At 38.6% G+C, this 17,917-nt stretch overlaps 3 protein-coding genes and 2 pseudogenes across 6 annotated transcripts in view; 4 read left to right on the plus strand and 1 right to left on the minus strand.

Moving 5' to 3' along the window:
- LOC104722437 (uncharacterized protein C227.17c) lies at positions 6,665-8,404 on the plus strand. Of its 2 annotated transcripts, XM_010440595.2 has the most exons (4): positions 6,665-6,818; positions 7,138-7,188; positions 7,458-7,576; positions 7,987-8,404. In XM_010440595.2, the coding sequence occupies exons 1-4, from the start codon at positions 6,731-6,733 to the stop codon at positions 8,107-8,109; spliced, it is 381 nt and encodes a 126-aa protein (XP_010438897.1). In that variant the 5' UTR covers positions 6,665-6,730; the 3' UTR covers positions 8,110-8,404. The 2 variants fall into 2 exon arrangements, with proteins under 2 accessions (XP_010438897.1, XP_010438898.1); XM_010440596.2 differs by lacking the exon at positions 7,138-7,188.
- Positions 8,769-10,413, minus strand: LOC104722438 (annotated as a pseudogene).
- On the plus strand, positions 10,836-14,893 carry LOC104722442 (annotated as a pseudogene).
- On the plus strand, positions 15,045-17,418 carry LOC104722441 (probable UMP-CMP kinase 2). The gene is made up of 10 exons (XM_010440600.2): positions 15,045-15,182; positions 15,312-15,648; positions 15,745-15,798; positions 15,885-15,939; positions 16,067-16,184; positions 16,290-16,446; positions 16,542-16,622; positions 16,702-16,809; positions 16,944-17,009; positions 17,200-17,418. Exons 2-10 carry the CDS (start codon positions 15,571-15,573, stop codon positions 17,269-17,271), a joined length of 789 nt encoding a protein of 262 aa, XP_010438902.1. The 5' UTR covers positions 15,045-15,182; positions 15,312-15,570; the 3' UTR covers positions 17,272-17,418.
- Positions 17,479-17,917, plus strand: part of LOC104722440 (pentatricopeptide repeat-containing protein At4g25270, chloroplastic-like) — a 3,399-nt gene continuing 2,960 nt past the window's right edge. For 2 of the 3 annotated variants that reach the window (XM_019232877.1, XM_019232876.1), the window contains exon 1: positions 17,479-17,901. In XM_019232877.1, coding sequence (XP_019088422.1) covers positions 17,498-17,901 — 404 coding nt within the window. In that variant the 5' untranslated portion in view covers positions 17,479-17,497. The remainder of the gene's footprint in view (positions 17,902-17,917) is intronic. The other variant, XM_019232878.1, reaches the window with a different exon arrangement.

Genomic DNA, 17,917 nt, shown 5'->3' on the forward strand with positions numbered 1-17,917 from the left:
CTGTAAAGCGAAGGAGCTAACGTAACGTTTGAGCCATGCCAATTTGCCTTTTCTTTTTTTTGGTTACAATAACATTAAAGATAGAGACATATAGTAGTTGTTGTTGTATATCTTTAGTCTCTAATCACGTTGACTAAACATGAACCTTTTGACTAATATTCCTCCCTAACTCCCACAAAACTCTGTCTGTGGGTGGTCTCTGGTTCTTTTACGGACTGGGCCTGTCAGAGTCCATATACATATATATTCACATGTCTAATGAATCATCGCACGTTTGGCTTCTTTATAGATAAGATTATGATATTAAACGGTTTCTTTTGAGTAATCCACGGGACTGACGAAGCTATCACTATCCTCCTAACAGTTTTGGTCTTCATATCTAAATTGTCTTCAATGTACTTTGCCAATGAAACATTGTTAGCTTTTGTGTTAGTAGACAAGTATTTTTTGAATTTTTTTTTTTTCCATATGTTATACAAGTGTACGACATGTCGATCATACACACGTATAGTGAAACCTTAAACCTTATTGATATAGAAATACAAGTGTAATATTTCAATTATTTGGAATGAGAATTATTCTAAAATACAGGCTCGGCGCAAAGTTTAGGTAGACTCGTGCTATTTTATAAAATACACCCAAATATATCTATATTATTTTATATAAAAAAATTAACATGTAAAAACTTTTTTTGGACCCTTGGATCCTGTGCTCTTGCACCCCTAGCACATGTGCTAAAATACCATAAATCAAGTTTTCTTTACAGAAAGTATTACAACATTGTTACATTTTCAAAAACTTCACAAACATCTAGTAGGAATGTAGGATTAGTAAAAGATTTAAAAATTATTTTTTGAGGAAAATTATGTATATGGATTTTAATATATATATGGTGGTTTTAAAACACTTATATTATGCTTTTTATGATTTTAAAATTTTATATATTGATTTCTAATATGATCGACAAAATTAATTTTGGGTTTATGTGACAAACGGTTATTTATTTTTTGACGAAAAAACTTTTGCACCCAAATTTGTTTATTTTTTTTTTGTTAACCCTTCAACTGCATTGATTAAGAACTAGCAAATACAGAGTTGAAATCAGGCAAAATACATAGAGGGATTGAAAAGTATAAAGAGAACTCAACATTTCTTTCACGCTGATTTTTAACTAAATGATCCGCCAAAAGGTTCGATTGCCTTGATGTCCAGCGGAAGATAACATTATCAAATCTCGTCGACCAGCCTTTTATGTCTTTTCTCCAGTTATAGACGTCAAAATGCAGAGAAGAAGAATTGATCGCCTTGACCAACCTTTGGCAATCACCTTCAAAGATAACATTTTTATGCCCATTACTCCATGATTGTTGCATAGCAAATATTAAGCTTTGACACTCAGCTTCAAAAACTGACATAACTTTAGATCCCGTGGCTTGACCTGCATTCTTAAACTGTCCTTGATTATCTCGCACATCCAACCGGATGTTGCTTGTCTGTCAGCATTTAGAAAACTACCGTCATAATTACACTTAACCCATCCATAGGGTGGTTTTTGCCAATTAAAGTTGTTCTTTCTATTACTGCTGGTAGAACTTTGAACCTGGGTAGCAACTCGTGGGGGTGGAGGAATAATAGCTAACCATTCATCTGTTTCTTGCTTTGCTTCCTTCAACAATCTCTGCCAACTGAGATTTTTCCTCTGAAAAATGAGCTTATTACGACCTGTCCATATTTTCCAAAGAATCCAGAATGGGAGGAGGGATAGTCGATCATAGTGACTCCTCTGTTTATGAAAGTCTAAGATCGCCTTCAGTTTGTCCTCAAAGGGCTCATTTGGATTTAGAAGACTTCTGATAGGGATATTAGAACATCTCCAAATTTGCATAGCATGAGGACATGTAAAAAAAAGATGTTCAGTAGTTTCAACAACCTGATCACACTGTTTGCAAAATGGATTAGAAGAGATATGTCGTTGCACTAGTTCATCTCCTGTAGCTAGAGCACGAGAAGTCATATGCCAGAGGAAGTGCTTGAATTTTGGAGGAAGTTTTGTTTTCCAGATTTCTGTTTTTAGTTGCGGATTTCTAAAAGGAGGTCTAACTTGAAATACCTGTTCTGGAAGATGGGTTGCAAGCCAATAGCCAGACTTGACTGAGTATAAACCGTTTTTAGTGTAGTGCCATCCAAGGTAGTCCTGAGTTTGTCAATGACTCTTCTTTATCCGTAGAACATGACTGACATCATCCGGATGAACCGTCTCACGAATTAAACTCTCATTCCAACCGCTTCGATTTGGCAATAATAGAGTGTTTACACTGGATGAGTCGTCTTGTATATTCGCAGCTAACCGTGGTGGTCGAGGAGGATGTACTGGTAACCAAGGATCAGTCCATGTCTTGATTCTTAATCCGTCTCCAACCATAAATCGTAATCCTTTTTTAAGGAGATCACGACCACATAATAAAGATTGCCAACCGAAAGAAGGCTATGTTCCTCTTGTAGCATCGAGTATATTTGAATCGAAGAAGTATCGACCTTTAAGAATATGTGACAGAAGGCTGTTCGGATGTTGTAGTATTCTCCAGGCTTGTTTGGCAAGTAGAGCTTCATCGAACCGTTCTATATCACGAAATCCAAGTCCTCCTTCCTTCTTCATATACTTTAAGCGATCACATGCTACCCAATGCACCGCATTACCATTTTGTTGAGTATTCCACCAGAAGTATGCTATAATTCTCTCTATTTCTTCACAGATCCCTTTAGGAATCTTAAAACAATTCTTCGTATAAACCGGCATTGCAAGTGCTATCGCCTTTAGTAAAATCTCCTTCCCACCTTGAGATAGAAATTTATTATTCCAACCTTTCATTTTGTTTTGAACCTTCTCCACAATATATTGAAAAAGCTCTTTCTTCTTACGACCAAACTGTTCTGGCAGTCCCAAATATTTACCACACCCACCATCATTATAAATCTGTAGATGATGCCGTATCTACGTCTTAGTGGCTTCTGAAACCCTTTTACCAAACGTCAATGCAGACTTTCTAGTGTTGATTTGTTGTTCTGAGGCTTGCTTGTATTGTGAAAGGATGTCTTTGATAGCAATGCAAGATTTAATATTCGCCTGGCAGAAAAAGATAGAGTCATCCGCAAAAAGTAGGTGACTCACAGAAGGACTAGCGTTGCTGATCTTCATTCCTTTAATCAGACCTTGAGCCTCAGCCCTCTTCATCATATGACTTAAAACCTCAGCACAAAGAATGAATAAATAGGGAGAAAGGGGATCACCTTGCCTAATTCCCCTTTCTAGTTGGATAAAACCTTGAGGGTTGCCGTTTATGTTGACTGAAAAAGTTGGAGTTCTGACACAGATCATGATCCATTGAATCCATCTGACATCGAACCCAAATTTAAACATTGTTTCTTGTAGAAAATCCCACTCGAGGCGATCATAAGCTTTGGTGATGTCCGTTTTTATCGCCATGTAGGAATTTGCACAACGCCTTTTCACTTTGAGCGCATAGATAAGCTCATGTGCTATGAGTACATTATCCGTTATAATTCTACCAGGGATGAAGGCTGCCTGTTCCTCTGAGATGATACCATGCAAATGATGTTTTAATCTCCCAACCAAAACCTTAGAGATTATCTTATAGCTGGCATTGCATAAAGCTATTGGCCGGAACTCACTCATATGCTTCGCTTCAGGTGTCTTAGGGATTAAGCAGATGTTGGTATGGTTGAGTGACTTGTCGAAGTCTCGTTGATCAAAGAAAGCACGAACCTCCTGTGTGACTGCGTCTTTAGTAGTATTCCAAAAATTCTGGTAGAAAGCTCCAGTGAAACCATCAGGTCCTGGAGCCTTTTTAGCACCAATATCAAAAACTGCTGTCTTTATTTCCTCCTCAGTGACTGGCTTTGTTAAATCCTGGTTGATCGTTGGTGTGATTCTTTGCTTGAAATCTCAAAAAACATGATAATGGTTGTTCTGTGGTGTCAACTCGCTTTTAAAAAGCTTTGTGAAGTATGTTTCAGCTACTTTACCAATCTGATTATCTCCACAATGCTCAAATCTTTCATCATCAAGAATCGAGTACAGTTTATTGCGGGCAGTGTAACTTTTTGCTGTGGCGAAAAAATACTTGGTGTTGCGGTCACCACTTGCTAGCCATACTTTCCGGCTTTTGATTCTCCAAAACTCTTCTTCTTCCTTATAAGCGCAGCTCAGTTTCATTCGGAGGTCACAAATATGGTGCATAGGGGAGCCATTTGTGTGAGCTTGGTCAAGTCGTTTCTTCAGTATGCCTATCTCTTCCTGGGAGTTTGTTCTGTTTCCTATATTCCAAATAGAAATGGATCGACTGCATTCTTTGAGTCGAGAGTGTAGGCACATTGCTGCCCAGGTCTCATAGAAGTCCATCCTTTATCCACAGCATTACTGAATCCTTCTTTGTTTACCATTCTTGAGTCGAAATAGAAATGACCTCTCTAGGGTGTAAAGTCATTTGAGATGGTAGTGATAACCGGTCTATGGTCTAATTCAAGGAGCTCCAGAAACTCCACATGGGACGCAGGGTATTGAGCTAACCACTCAGAATTTACCATAGTACGGTCTAAGCAACAGGTAACATCATAACTATAGCGCTTACCTACCCAAGAAAAAGGATTCCCAGTATACTTAAGGTCCTGAAAATCACAAACTTGAATCATCTTCCGGAAGTCTAAGAAGGAGCTTTCAGATCGGAGAGGGCTTCCACGTTTCTCAGTATTGTTCTTAATCTCATTAAAGTCTCCAATAGATATTCAGGGACCATTTCTATTCACCGCAAGCCGTTGTAGACGTTCCCAAACTAAGTGTCTTACAGATGGGTTTGGATTCCCATAAACACACGACAAATAAAAACCAACTCCATTAACTTGAACATGCGTATCTACAAGATTTGGGGAATGACTAAGAACTGAAACTGAAATACGACTATTCCAAATAAGTGCGATATCACCACTTAAACCTACAGGAGGGACTGTTACAACCCGATCATATCCTAGCTCTGCAACTATGTCTCGTACAGCGTCGTATCCTTGTTTTGTTTCAAAGAGGCAAATGATGTCTGGAGAGTAAGTCTTCTTTATCTCCTTTAGACGTCGAACTGCGAGGTCATTGCCTAATCCTCTACAGTTCCAAGCGGCTGTCCTCACGGGGGAAGTGGTGGTATAGGGCCCACCGTGCCTATGTCAAGATCAATGGGACTGATGTTGTCCCTTGGATAGCTACATTCTCCAGCATCAAAGTTTTTGGCTTTGGTGCTTTCCAACCTCTCAGCAGGTTCAGGTGAATCATCTCTCTTACGTTTACCTCTGGCATCCATGGAGGTATCAGTGTCCTCAAGAGCCATAGGACTGACATATGGAAGAGCAGCGTGGTTCTCAGTAGTCTCAGCCTTAGGACGAACAGCAGGAGCAGGTAACTCTTGTGCAGCTTCAGGAATCTGATCTTCTTCATCAATCTCTCGGATGACCACACCATGATTGCCTAGGTTTGCAGGATGACCAGGGTCTTCATCATTATCGTTGTTGTCAAAGTGTTCTTCACCACCATTTTTCAGAATGCAAGCACCTGTGTCGTGTGTTAACATACCACATACCTCGCAAAAACCCCTGAGGCGTTCAAAACGGAATCGGAGAAGCGTGTTGATGCCTTGTTGAAATTGGATATGGCGCTGGAATCAGAGTGAAAGGGTGATGTCCCAATGGATCTGGACGCGAACGAACTCAACTCTAGCAGCAGCCTCCGCATCATAGTCAACATCCAGGAGATTACCAATCGATCGACCAATGTAAGAGATGACTTCAAGGTTGAGAAATTGGAACGGGATTCCACGGATTTGAATCCAGAAAGGGATGAATCAATAAGAGGAGGATTGTCATTGGGGTACCAGCGTTGGAGGATCAACATCCGGTCATTGAAGGCCCAAGGTCCACGACGAAGAACCAACTCCATTTCTCCTTCAGTAGGAAAGATAAATTGGAAGTGATTACCACCCACCATACGACCATGAACGACACCAACCTGTCCCCAAATTCTGGGCATAGACGCAATGATGGAACGCACATTCTGACGGCGCGGCATGACTGGACGACCAATGAGAATAAAACGATTCTCTGCTGCAGCATTAGCCACCACAACTTCCGGAATTGCAAGCAAAGCATCATCGGCACCCAAGTTGATATCTTGTACTCTTTGTTGGAGATTATCAGCCATTGAGAGAAGCTTGAAACAAAGGTATTGAAATAGGAGTATGAATAAAGGAATCGAAAAACGTAGATGGAGAAATTGCAGATCCAGAGTTCGGTATTTATAGAACAAATCTTTCTTTCCAACCGCCAAATAAGCATCACGAAGAGAGATTCATTTCGTGGAGATAACCGTCGCACGATCACATAGTGAATAAAGCCCCTTAACGTTGACGAAACCGTCAGTAATCGTCTAAGTGGAGACAAAGTTTAACCACTAGGAGAGAAACCAAATCGCCCTTTTCGTCGTCCTGTTTAAGAAACACTTTTTTTTCATCTATGTTTAATTTTATTTATTAAAAAATTATTCTTAAAGAAAATTAAAATTTATATATTTAAATTCTAATTGATGTATTTATTTATTTATTTTTTGTTGGGCAAAAAAACCCTAATACAACAACACCTGACCCGTTTCTTCTTCCCGCATTGAGCAGACACGATGAGCTCCGGGAACGAAGAAGACTCTTCAGCTGTGCGACGGCGCGTGTCCTGCACCAAATGCTTCGACGCTCTCTGGTTCTGTTATTGTAAGTCTTCGTTTCCCCTCATCTGATCGCAATTTATGATTCTCCATCTTCGATCTGCTACTACTCGTTCCAATTTGGAAATTTGTTCTTCCTGAGCAAGCCAAAAAATTTGATCCTATCCACCTTTAATAAAGAATCGTTGCTTTTTCATTTTGCTTTTAGTAATTGAGCTCTTCGTCAACGACTAATTTGTAGTTTACGAGTTTGTTTTTTGCCTGTTATAGACTAGAGAACCTTGGTCAGAGTTTAGAAATGATATAGCTTTACACCATCAAAGGATCTCTGAAACCATTTCCCTCAATGTATTGTTTTGTTGAAGGGATGTCTAGATGGTCCAACATAACCAGCAATGGCGATGAGACAGGACAAGGTTGGGTTCCAATACAAAATGGCTTAGTCTTAGAAAAATGACATCACTTTCTTGTTTCTTGATAAAATGTTTCGCCTTTTAGGAAAGAACATCCTTGGAATTTTCTAGTATGCTTTCTGCATTCACTTCTCTGTTAAATTATGTTTCTGCTATTTGTGTTGCATTCACTTCATCTATAATGTTCTCATGCTTCATGGACCTTAAGTTATACCTTTTTCCTTCCTTTTGACATCCACTTTCATAGATTAACTCAGACAATCTCTTTGCAGCACCGTTTTACCAAATGCAGCAGTATTACCGGGTTGGTAGACTTGATGATTGTACTAAGAAGTTCTCTGATCTCTTTGACTGTCTTTCCTTAAAGACAAAAAGAGCTTCTGAAGTCGAGGTTCGTAGCTTCTTTGATCTTGCAGTTGGTCCATTCTTCATTTCTTTTGTCTACTCAAGTGGATATTAGACCATCTAGTGGTTATCACATCTAGTGGATTTTAGGCCATCTAGCTAATCTCAAATAACCATGATTTGGAGTTTTGGATATAAGACCATCTAGCTAATCTCAAATGACCATAATTTGGAGTTATGTGAATCACACTTCTTTGAAGATATGATTCAAATTCGGTTTTACTTGGTGTAGTTCTTATGTTCTGCATCAATTCTGCATTTGTGGAAAAGTCTATATATGGACATTGTCCTTCTACACCATGTCCAATATTACTGAGAACATTGGTTAAGGTTCCACTCTTTATGTAATGCATGTGTCTGTTATGTTCCAAGATATTTAAGGCCTGACAATTGCAGAAAATTCTAGAAGAGCAAGAGATGGCAGATGCAGCAAAACATATCTGGATTATGCGAACACAGGAAGAAGCTTCAAGTCATTGGAATGAGACTTTTGGGCATTTGGATGATCCAAATTATTAGAAGGTACAGGTTTCATGCGTTTCATTCTTGACGGAGATTTTTACTTCCAAGAAACTCGATGTCTGCTACAGAGTCTAGAGATCTGCAGAGTATTCTGCCGGATTAGAAAATGCTTTTTGTCGTCGCTTACCATGAACATTTTGAGCAAACTTATTATACCTTGATCTCCAAAGAAGGCCACCTCGAAAGATGGAGGGATGTTTTTAGATCATTTATTGGATTGTGGATGTGTTTGGTTGATTGGTAACAACAGAAAATACTTTGCTAAATAAAATCTTACATCTATTATCAGAAATATTTTGTTGATGCAACAAAGAAAACTAAGTTTAGAACCTTTTATATTGATCAGAGTCTCTTTTGAGGCAGTTGTACGGAATGATGATGCACTAACAGTTAACAGTTTAATGCTCTTGTATGTTTCCAAAACGTTGTTTTCCTGAGCACGCTCACCTCGGAGAAATATTTACTTACTAGCTTCTTCAACCTCATCCAGGATCAACGCAGCTCTTGATAATCTATTGAGCAAACACATTGAGATTATTGTAAAGCCTCAACCACCTTGGGAAACTGGCTGGAGTTGAGACGGTTATTAGACTTCTAGTAAGCGGTCAGAAACCTCTGTCGGGTGGTACAAAATTACTAAATTTAGAAGTCAAAACTTGAACAAGGAGATTTTGCCATAAGCCTTTTATTGCTATTCGTGAAAACCAGAGCGTCTGTGTTATTACAATTAGATAGTCGTTTGAGCAACACTAGCATGAAGAAGCAAAAGCGTTCTTTATTGGCCGTTGAAGGAGAGACAGAGAGATTGCCTATTTGTAGAAGGTATGAAAACAGAGAAGAAGCATATGGTATTATGCATTGCTTCGTTTAGACTCTCATAACATCGAGGTAAGCTTTTCCATCAAGTTCACGGGAGAACAAGCCATTGAAATACTCCTCGGTGGTTACGCTCTTGAAAATTGCAGCCTTATGCCTTTCGACGAGACTTTTCATCGGACCAATGTATTTACCCAATCCCACATTGTGGAATGTTGCCACAGAAAGCCTCTCTTTCTCTGAGTTCACAACTCCGCGATGCTCTATACTCCGGTATGTCCCCTTCGTTATGATCTACATTAATTACCAATCATCAGAACATTTACAATGATACCAAGAATAGGCTCTCTCGTCCTTATAACGTACCTCTAAGATGTCTCCGATGTTGACAACTAAAGCATTTGGGAGAGGTTTGACAGTAACCTACTTGCCATCTTTCTTGATTTGGAGACCATCAACATCATTAACCTGCAACAGTATGGTGAGTCCTGTAGAATCAGAATGCGGAGTTAGACCAATAACCTTATCTGGCTCTGGACAAGGCGGGTAGTAATTCATCCTCATCCTCTGCCCTAACTCATCATCAAAGAACTCCTCCATTTCCTCGGGCTTGATCTTCAGTGCTACCGCTATTTTCGCCAATAGGATCTTAGTTATGCTTTTCACTTCAGCCGAATACTTGTCTAGTGTATCTCTGAAGAAACAATAACCAAATTTTTAAGCATTGTGGAGTTAAGTGAGCATGGTTTTATTTACATATTTGAGGGCAAACCTAAAGGGAATAGGTAACTTGGGAAACAAGTGAGCCTCGCGAAATCGGACAGGTTGCATAGTAAGTAAGAACATATCTGCCCAGTCGAGTTTCTGCTCTTCTGAAACCACAAATAACTGTCCAAACCCTTCGATCTCATCGGGTTTTTGCCATAACTTCTTCTTCTCTTCCATGGGAAGATTGAAGAAATCTTGAATCTCCGACTTGAACTTTTCCAAGAAAGTTGAGTCCAACCCATGGTTTACAGGCTGTTAAGATAAGTCCATAAAGAAATGTCACAATGATAAATCTGAATTACATATGGCGTTCAGAATAGTAAACAATCAAAACGAGGGATTGTTTTATAAAGAATTGAGTTTTTTCGTTATATATATAAAAACAACAATGTAACTTTGAGACTTGCCTGGAAAAAACCCCATTCTTTGCATGCAAAGTCGAGCTTTTCAATCTCAGAATCCAAAGAAGACAAAAGACTCATGTCTATGATTGGGATCTGGTTTCGTAAACCAGTTTCACTTAAGATCTCAGCTTTGTCTTGACCGGACCGTACATACCTCGGAGGAACCGCCGTGATCATATTCTCCTTCACCATTTCTTGAACAGAAGGAACTATGATAGAGCGTCGGGTTACTCCTTTGCCTTCCATGGCCGCTTCTTCTTGAAAAGTTGCTCTAATTTCCACAGACAGAAAGATAACAAGTCAAACAGAATTAAATGGACAATGTTTTTTTTTTTTTTGTGGGTCTAATAAAAGAGTGTCGACAAATAAGAGAACAATGTCGTTTTGCATGTTAGGTGTTCTCACTAGGACGTAGTTGACCACACACTTGGCAAACTCGTTTATATTAGATTACTACAAAATTTATGAGGAAGCATGGAAAACAGAGGCGAACACAGAGACAGAGTATATATATACTACAACAAGAACGGTGTTGTGACTTGTGAACAGGGTTACTTGAGCTAAAAGGCAATGGTTTTATGTAGGTTCTCATAAGATCAAGGTAAGCTTTTCCGTGGAGCTCAGGGGGAGAACAATCAATTTAAATACGACGCCGTTTTTAAGTTTGAACTTTGAAAAATTTGTACGACGTCGTTTGAAAACCTTCTCTCTGGACCACACATTTAGAACGAGAGTCTTCTTCAGTCTCCACCACAACAATTTTGCTTCATCTCCCTCACTGCTTCGAGTTCATGGAAACAACTACTAATAAATCCAGTGATTCTGGTCTTCCTCCATCATCATCCTCATGGCGTCGCTCGCTCTCCCGCATTTCCTGCCTCACCGTCTCCGGTGGAATCATCGGAAGAACCGATGCAGATGTTGTTTGTCTTCGGTAAGTACTAATGAAAGTTCCACGGCGGTTGTGTGGTTTAAGCATGACCTCCGTGTCGATGATCATCCTGGCCTCCTCGCTGCTTCCAAGCACAGATCTGTCATACCTCTCTACGTTCTCGATCGCCGTGTTTTATCGCGTAAGTTCACTATACATTACAAATGTTAGTTTCGATTAGATGAACAAATTCGAATATAGGAGAGAGTGTAATGGTTTTGCATAGATCAAGTAGCTCGAATCCTAAGCGTCACTTGATTTGGGTATCTAATCCAACAGCTTATTCTGTATGGGAATGCAGAAATTGTCATTGACGAGCTTGTCAAAGAGGTTTAATTAAAGCATTTTCACAATTTTTTTTCAGCCGAGATCTCTCTTTGTCAAATCATGTACTATTGGATTGCAACAGGTACGAGCTCCCTTTTTGTTTGTGGAAGAAGAGGTAGAATACCATCTGTGCGAGGTTTTGGACGGTGTTAGGAAAAAACTGGAAGGTGTTTCTTTTCCTGGAGGACCAACGAGGGTTGTTCTTTGGCGGACTCCTTTTTATGAGAGCCTAGTAATGAATTTGCTTCTCTTGCAATGTTAATTTTTTCGTTCAGATTCAGAACCAGTTACTTATGTGATACCTTTTTGGCCCTTCAGAATTTGACGGATCTACCACAATCTTGGGAAGAGTTTAAGAAACTAAAGCTGCCACTCAGGTTGCCAGTTCCTGCAGCAAGGTTTTCATCTCCAGAAAGTGAATTGCAGTGGGGTAAGGTTTTCTTCAAAAGTCATGGAGTTGGATCTCGTGCTTTAGTAGTTTCTGATTAGTGACTCTTTTAACGCTAGGGGAAATGGTAAATGAAAAATGCTCCAGGTTCTGTGCCAACACTTGATGATCTGACGGACTATATAAAGAAAAGCTTATGCGAAAAAGAAAGTAGCTGGAGGGACATGGCACATGCATCTGCTGAAAGAGTATTAGCGGAAAGGATTGGTAACTTGACGAAGGGGAGCAGCATGGAGCCAATTATTGATGGAAGTTTACGGAAGAAGGTGCACAACTCTGTATTTGTCACACGAAAAAGAGATACTGTTGCTGGTGGAACTGAGGTTGTACTGAATGCTCTAGCAGGATACTTGAGGTACTTGGAGGGTACAAGTCGAGATGACTGGCAAGAGTACGTGGGTAATATTAATTCTGAAGTTATTGATCTTACGTCTTGTTGAAGAGTGAGTGATCGGCGTTCGGTTTTTATACTGACCAGGGTTCATGCAAGACTTCGTGATGCTGAAATTAGGCCGGGAGCTTCATTTTTCAAACTTTTTGGACCTGTCCTCGGTCTTGGTATTGTATCAAGAAGAAGGGTTCACTATGAAGCAACCGAGTATGAAAAAGAAAGAAATGCTGGATTTATTTCTCCCTTTGGATATTCAGCTGCTACAGTGGCTGCTGCAACTGATGCTGTGTGCTCTATGGAGGTACAAACACTCACATAAATGATATCTCTGTGGTCTTTCTTTCTTTTGTGAAGTATTTGAAGCTGTTTGATTGGTTTTGGCAGTGGTATTCTGTCGTGGCTCTAGATAGAGAGCGGATTGATGAAAAAAGGCACGCTATAAGGATTTGGAGATGGAAGGGCTATCTTATTCAGGTTTACTCATATTTCTCCAATGGCCTATGTTGGTCAGTTTTGTAATTGCAATTCTTGAATTTTTTTTTTAATGGAATTTAAAACAGGAATCACTTCTTTGTTTCAGTACACAGTGGCTGGCAATGAAGGCCCTGCTGTTCTTCTTGTGCATGGCTTTGGTGCTTTTCTAGAGCATTATCGCGATAATGTTGACAACATCGTAAATAGCAAATGCCGAGTATGGACCATCACAATCCTGGGTTTTGGAAAATCAGAGAAGCCAAATATTATATACACCGAGCTTTTGTGGGCTGAATTGCTGCGGGATTTTATGATTGAAGTAGTTGGCGAACCAGCACACTGCGTAGGGAACTCAATCGGTGGTATGCACTCTAAGTCACTGGGTAGTTGCGTAAAAATGACACAAAGTTTTATTATATACATCTAACTGAATCTGTATGTTTTACCTCTTTATCAGGGTATTTTGTTGCATTAATGGCCTTCCTTTGGCCAGCCTTGGTTAAGTCCGTTGTCCTTGTTAACAGTGCCGGCAATGTGGTACCTGGATACTCTCCTCTCCCAGTCTCTAGAGTATGTATCATCAGAATGCATGAATATCTAACAGAGTTTGAGATTTATTTTTTGAACATAGAAGGAAGTTATCATATAATTATCGCATACATCCTACATGTTTCTTTTTCCAGGAAAGGCGAGTTCCATTTGGTGCACAACTGGGTGCTCGACTTCTCCTCTTTTTCCTGCAATTCAATGTCAAAAAGCTATTAAAGGATTGTTACCCAGTTGTAAGTAATATGACGTTTTTGACATCAGGATGAGAGAATGTATAAAATGGTCATATCATTATATGCGGGGTTCTAACCCAACTTGCCTGTTTATGATGCAGAAACCTGAGAGAGCTGATGATTTTCTCATCACTGAAATGCTAAGAGCAGTATCTTTTTTTTTTTTTTTTTTTCATTTTATTTGCATTAACTGATTAATGCTCAACGAGAAGAATATTAATGATTGTGACGTTACCTTAATATACACGATAGTCCCAAGACCCCGGTGTGCTTATGGTCTTGGAAAGTATCTTCGGCTTTGATCTTTCACTTCCTTTGAATTATCTCCTCGCAGGGTTTGAGGAAAAAACTCTAGTAATACAGGTATCAAGATTTTCAAATATTTTATTGGATCCTCAATCTAACTTCTATTAGGGATTACACTGGATCAGTATTCATTTTTTTCATTCGTGTATTAGGGAATGAAAGATCCCATATCGGATCCGAATAAGAAAGTAGCCTTTTACTGAAGGAGTATTGTCCAACGATGGTGATTAAGAAAGTTGATGCAGGTAATTAAAAAAAATTAACACTTAAGGGGAGGTATTGGTTTAGGATTTAGAAAGAATTTTAATGACTTTATGTTCTTGCTGATTGTTAGAATCATAGAAAATTGAAAGTTAAAAATGAAGGATTCTAAGAGATTGTTTAGGAAGTTTTTTAAAATCTTGATGATTTGTTTTTTCTAATCTTGTAAAATCTTTCTATTTGATGAAAGAGTTTTCATGACTTTTGTTATGAAGGAAATGATAGAAAATCCTAAACCAATAACATAAAATTTGAATTCATTAACAATCCAAGATTCTTTTGTTTTATTTGAATAACATAAAACTTTTAATGACTTTATAAAACTCTTAATCCAATAACACTAGATTTATCAAGATTTTAGATAACTTTTTACAAATTCACAACCAATAACACCAAATTTTTAAAGAGTTTTTAAAAGTCTTGATTGAATAACAACATATTTTACCTAACTTTTAAAGTCATTAAAATTCTTTCTAAATCCTAAACCAATACCTCCCGTTTAATCATTCTTCTGGATTCTTTAAAGACTCATTTTGCAGGTCACTGTCCCCACGATGAGATCCCAGAGGAGGTTAATCCGATTATCTGCGAATGGATAGTGAAAAGATCAATAATGATGAACAAGAAATAAATAAAAAGCCTCATCATCCCCTACAGTAATAAACAAAAGTGAGGATTTGGTCACGAGAAAACAGTTTTTAAAATGGTATATAGTTTGGTTGTGTCAACAAGACATCGTCAATATAGATGTCATCAATCTTAATGCAAGTAACATGACAGGTTACTTGAACAAATTAAACAGGAACCGTTCTGACTATCTGTATATATTTTTTGTTTATTATCTTATATGAAGATTTTTGCAAGTTTTCGTAAGCCTGAGTCCGTAATTACACGTTTTGAAGGTTTTGATATAAATATTTGGACGTAATGTCACTAGTTATTGTTTTTGTTAGCATATATTAGATCTTTTTAAACATTTTGTGTATCGCCTTTTTAATCGAAATATGTTTAAGCTTGTGTCCAGTCTAGCCCCATTCCAAATTTGTCCATCTCTGCCCCATGTGGCATGTGGTATTGTAAAGTGCGTTGAAGCCAACATTCCGCTTATGGAAGTAGGGACGACAGGACGAGAAGCTGTGGGTGGAGAGCACGTGCTGTTTAGGTAGGCCAGAAACGACACAGCGTTTGCGTCTTTAAATGGAAAGCTGCACGTTTACTTTTTACTTGAGTGTCATATTCAGTTTTTGACCTATTCTTAAATTAATTTTTTCCTCATAAATTAATTTTGCAGCAGGTCGCTTCTTAAAAGCTGAAATACAAAAAACAAGACAAATCCCACCAAAACGGTGTCGCGACAACGTTGAAGAAGAAGAAGAAGAAGAATCCCAATTAATTTGGCGCACTGCTTCCTTTTAACATTATTATATTCTCCGTGATCCGTTTTCCCGACGATATTTTTCTTTGGTGGTGGAATCTGAAAAAATCCAAAAATCGAAAACCTGAAATAAAAGGGAAATCTCGCAGACAAAGAGTCAAGGAAGAAGAAGAAGATGTGGAGACGCGTGGCTTCACTTTCTCCGATGATTTCTTCATCATCATCATCATCGAGATCCCTTGCGCTCAACCAGGTACGACGCCTCTCCTTGTTCCGTTTCCAATCGTGGTTGAATCTTTTGATTTTTTTATTTTGACTCAGTTCGTTTACTTGTTTATTCATATTGTAGACAGCTTCTGGACTCAAACTTGGGGAATCTTTTGCAACACACATGATTAATCCGGTATAAAGCTCGATTCGTTTGTTTGTCTTTTTTTTTTTCCTCGTTTCCGCCGTTAATGATGTGTTTATTATCTGTCACTGTCGCAGGAAGAACGAGCTTCACCGCTGAAAGAGAAAGCTCCATTCATCACATTTGTACTAGGTCAGTATTTCGATTCTTGTGTTTAATATGTTGGAACTTAGGACTTGGATCTATCTGTTGTTACATTCATGTGAAGTAAAAATACTATACTAGACATTTCAACAAGGATTTATATAAAATCTCACAGGAGGTCCTGGAAGTGGAAAAGGCACACAATGCGAAAAGATTGTTGAGACTTTTGGATTACAACATCTAAGTGCTGGTGATTTGCTCAGAAGAGAAATCGCAATGAACACGAAAAATGGGTATGACGGACTAAAGATCTATGTATTTTGTGTGTATATTATTTACAAAGGATGCCTCCAAAGTTTGTGGTGATCTCATGATGTGGGGGGTATCTTAATTTTCAGGGCTACGATTCTGAACTTGATTAAAGATGGGAAAATTGTTCCTTCTGAAGTTACAGTCAAACTAATACAGAAAGAGCTGGAATCGAGTAACAGTAGCAAGTTCCTCATTGATGGTTTTCCAAGAACTGAAGAGAACCGTGCTGCATTTGAGCGCATTGTGAGTTGTCTAGTATTGTCTCAGTCTGTTTGTCACTTCTTTCATTGGATTACTCTTGGAACGAACATGAATATAGTGCCTTGGTACTATTGCAGATTAGAGCAGACCCTGATGTCGTACTGTTCTTCGATTGCCCTGAAGAAGAGATGGTGACGCGTGTCTTGAATCGTAATCAGGTCCTTATTCTTACAGTACCTTCCCCTGTAATGTTTTTCTGTTAACAGTACCATGAAACCGAATTTTTTGCTGTTACAGGGCCGGATTGATGATAATATAACTACAATGAAGAAGCGTCTGAAAATCTTTAATGCTTTAAACCGTCCTGTTATCGACTACTACAAAAGTAAAGGAAAACTCTACACTGTGAGTTTTTTGCAAACATTTAAAACTCATTCATCTTCATTTTTTTAGTTGATATTTTGGTGTGGAAGGTTGGAGAAACTGTTGATAATGTTTGATTCAAATGCCTTATATATGATATTTCATCTTCTGGGCAGATTAATGCAGTAGGAACAGTAGATGACATATTCCAACATGTACTACCTATTTTCAATTCATTTGAGGTATACCTTTTCTCTCACTCTCTTTGCATTTTCCGTTCAATAAATCTTTCTTGTTTGCGATAAAAACTTCTACGCCTTCAGAATTCCATCTGTCATGACACAATAAAATCAGTCCTTCGCGCATAGATCTATCGATGTTTTGAGTAGAACGAGATTTGTGTTAACATCTGCAATTCTTTTCTATGTGCAGCAATTCAAGGAGAGTCGGCATGTAAATCCAAAGTCCACTATCAGTTCGAGTTTGGTAGAAACTTCTTCCTGAAAAATTTGTTCACTAGTCTTGAATTCTGTTGCACTATGCAATTCGCATTGCATGGTTTTGTTTGTACTATCATAAAGTCAGAAAAAAAACCAAAAAAAATGGTACTTCTTCTAAGTTCCAATATCGATAAATAGATTATTTACATAAGGTATGATTCCCTCCATTTGATCGAATTCTCAACTCAGAGGAGAAACAAAAGAAAAAAATTAATAGAGAAAAAGAGAAGATGGTGAGTATCGTTGTACACCAACCAAGCTTCTCTTATCCATCTGTATCGTCTTCTTCAATGAAAAAGAAACCCAGACATCACCAACAGTTGAAGCAACAAAGACAAAACCAATACAACAACAACGGATTCGCTTCCCTCTCCATCACCAAACCATCTCCCACTCCTCTCTTGATCGGAAAACAATCAATTCATCGGACCCAACTCGAAGCTTTAGACTCCGTCATTACAGACCTCGAAACATCCGCTCAAAAAGGTATCTCCTTCAGCGAACCAGAGATCTTCGCTTCTCTTCTCGAGACTTGCTACAGCTTAAGAGCCATTGACCATGGTGTTAGAGTTCATCACCTTATACCTCCCTACCTCTTACGCAGTAACCTGGGGATTTCATCAAAGCTTGTTAGGCTCTACGCGTCTTGT

Source organism: Camelina sativa, chromosome 11 (genome assembly GCF_000633955.1).
Source record: "Camelina sativa cultivar DH55 chromosome 11, Cs, whole genome shotgun sequence".
In the NCBI taxonomy this organism is placed as follows: domain Eukaryota; kingdom Viridiplantae; phylum Streptophyta; class Magnoliopsida; order Brassicales; family Brassicaceae; genus Camelina; species Camelina sativa.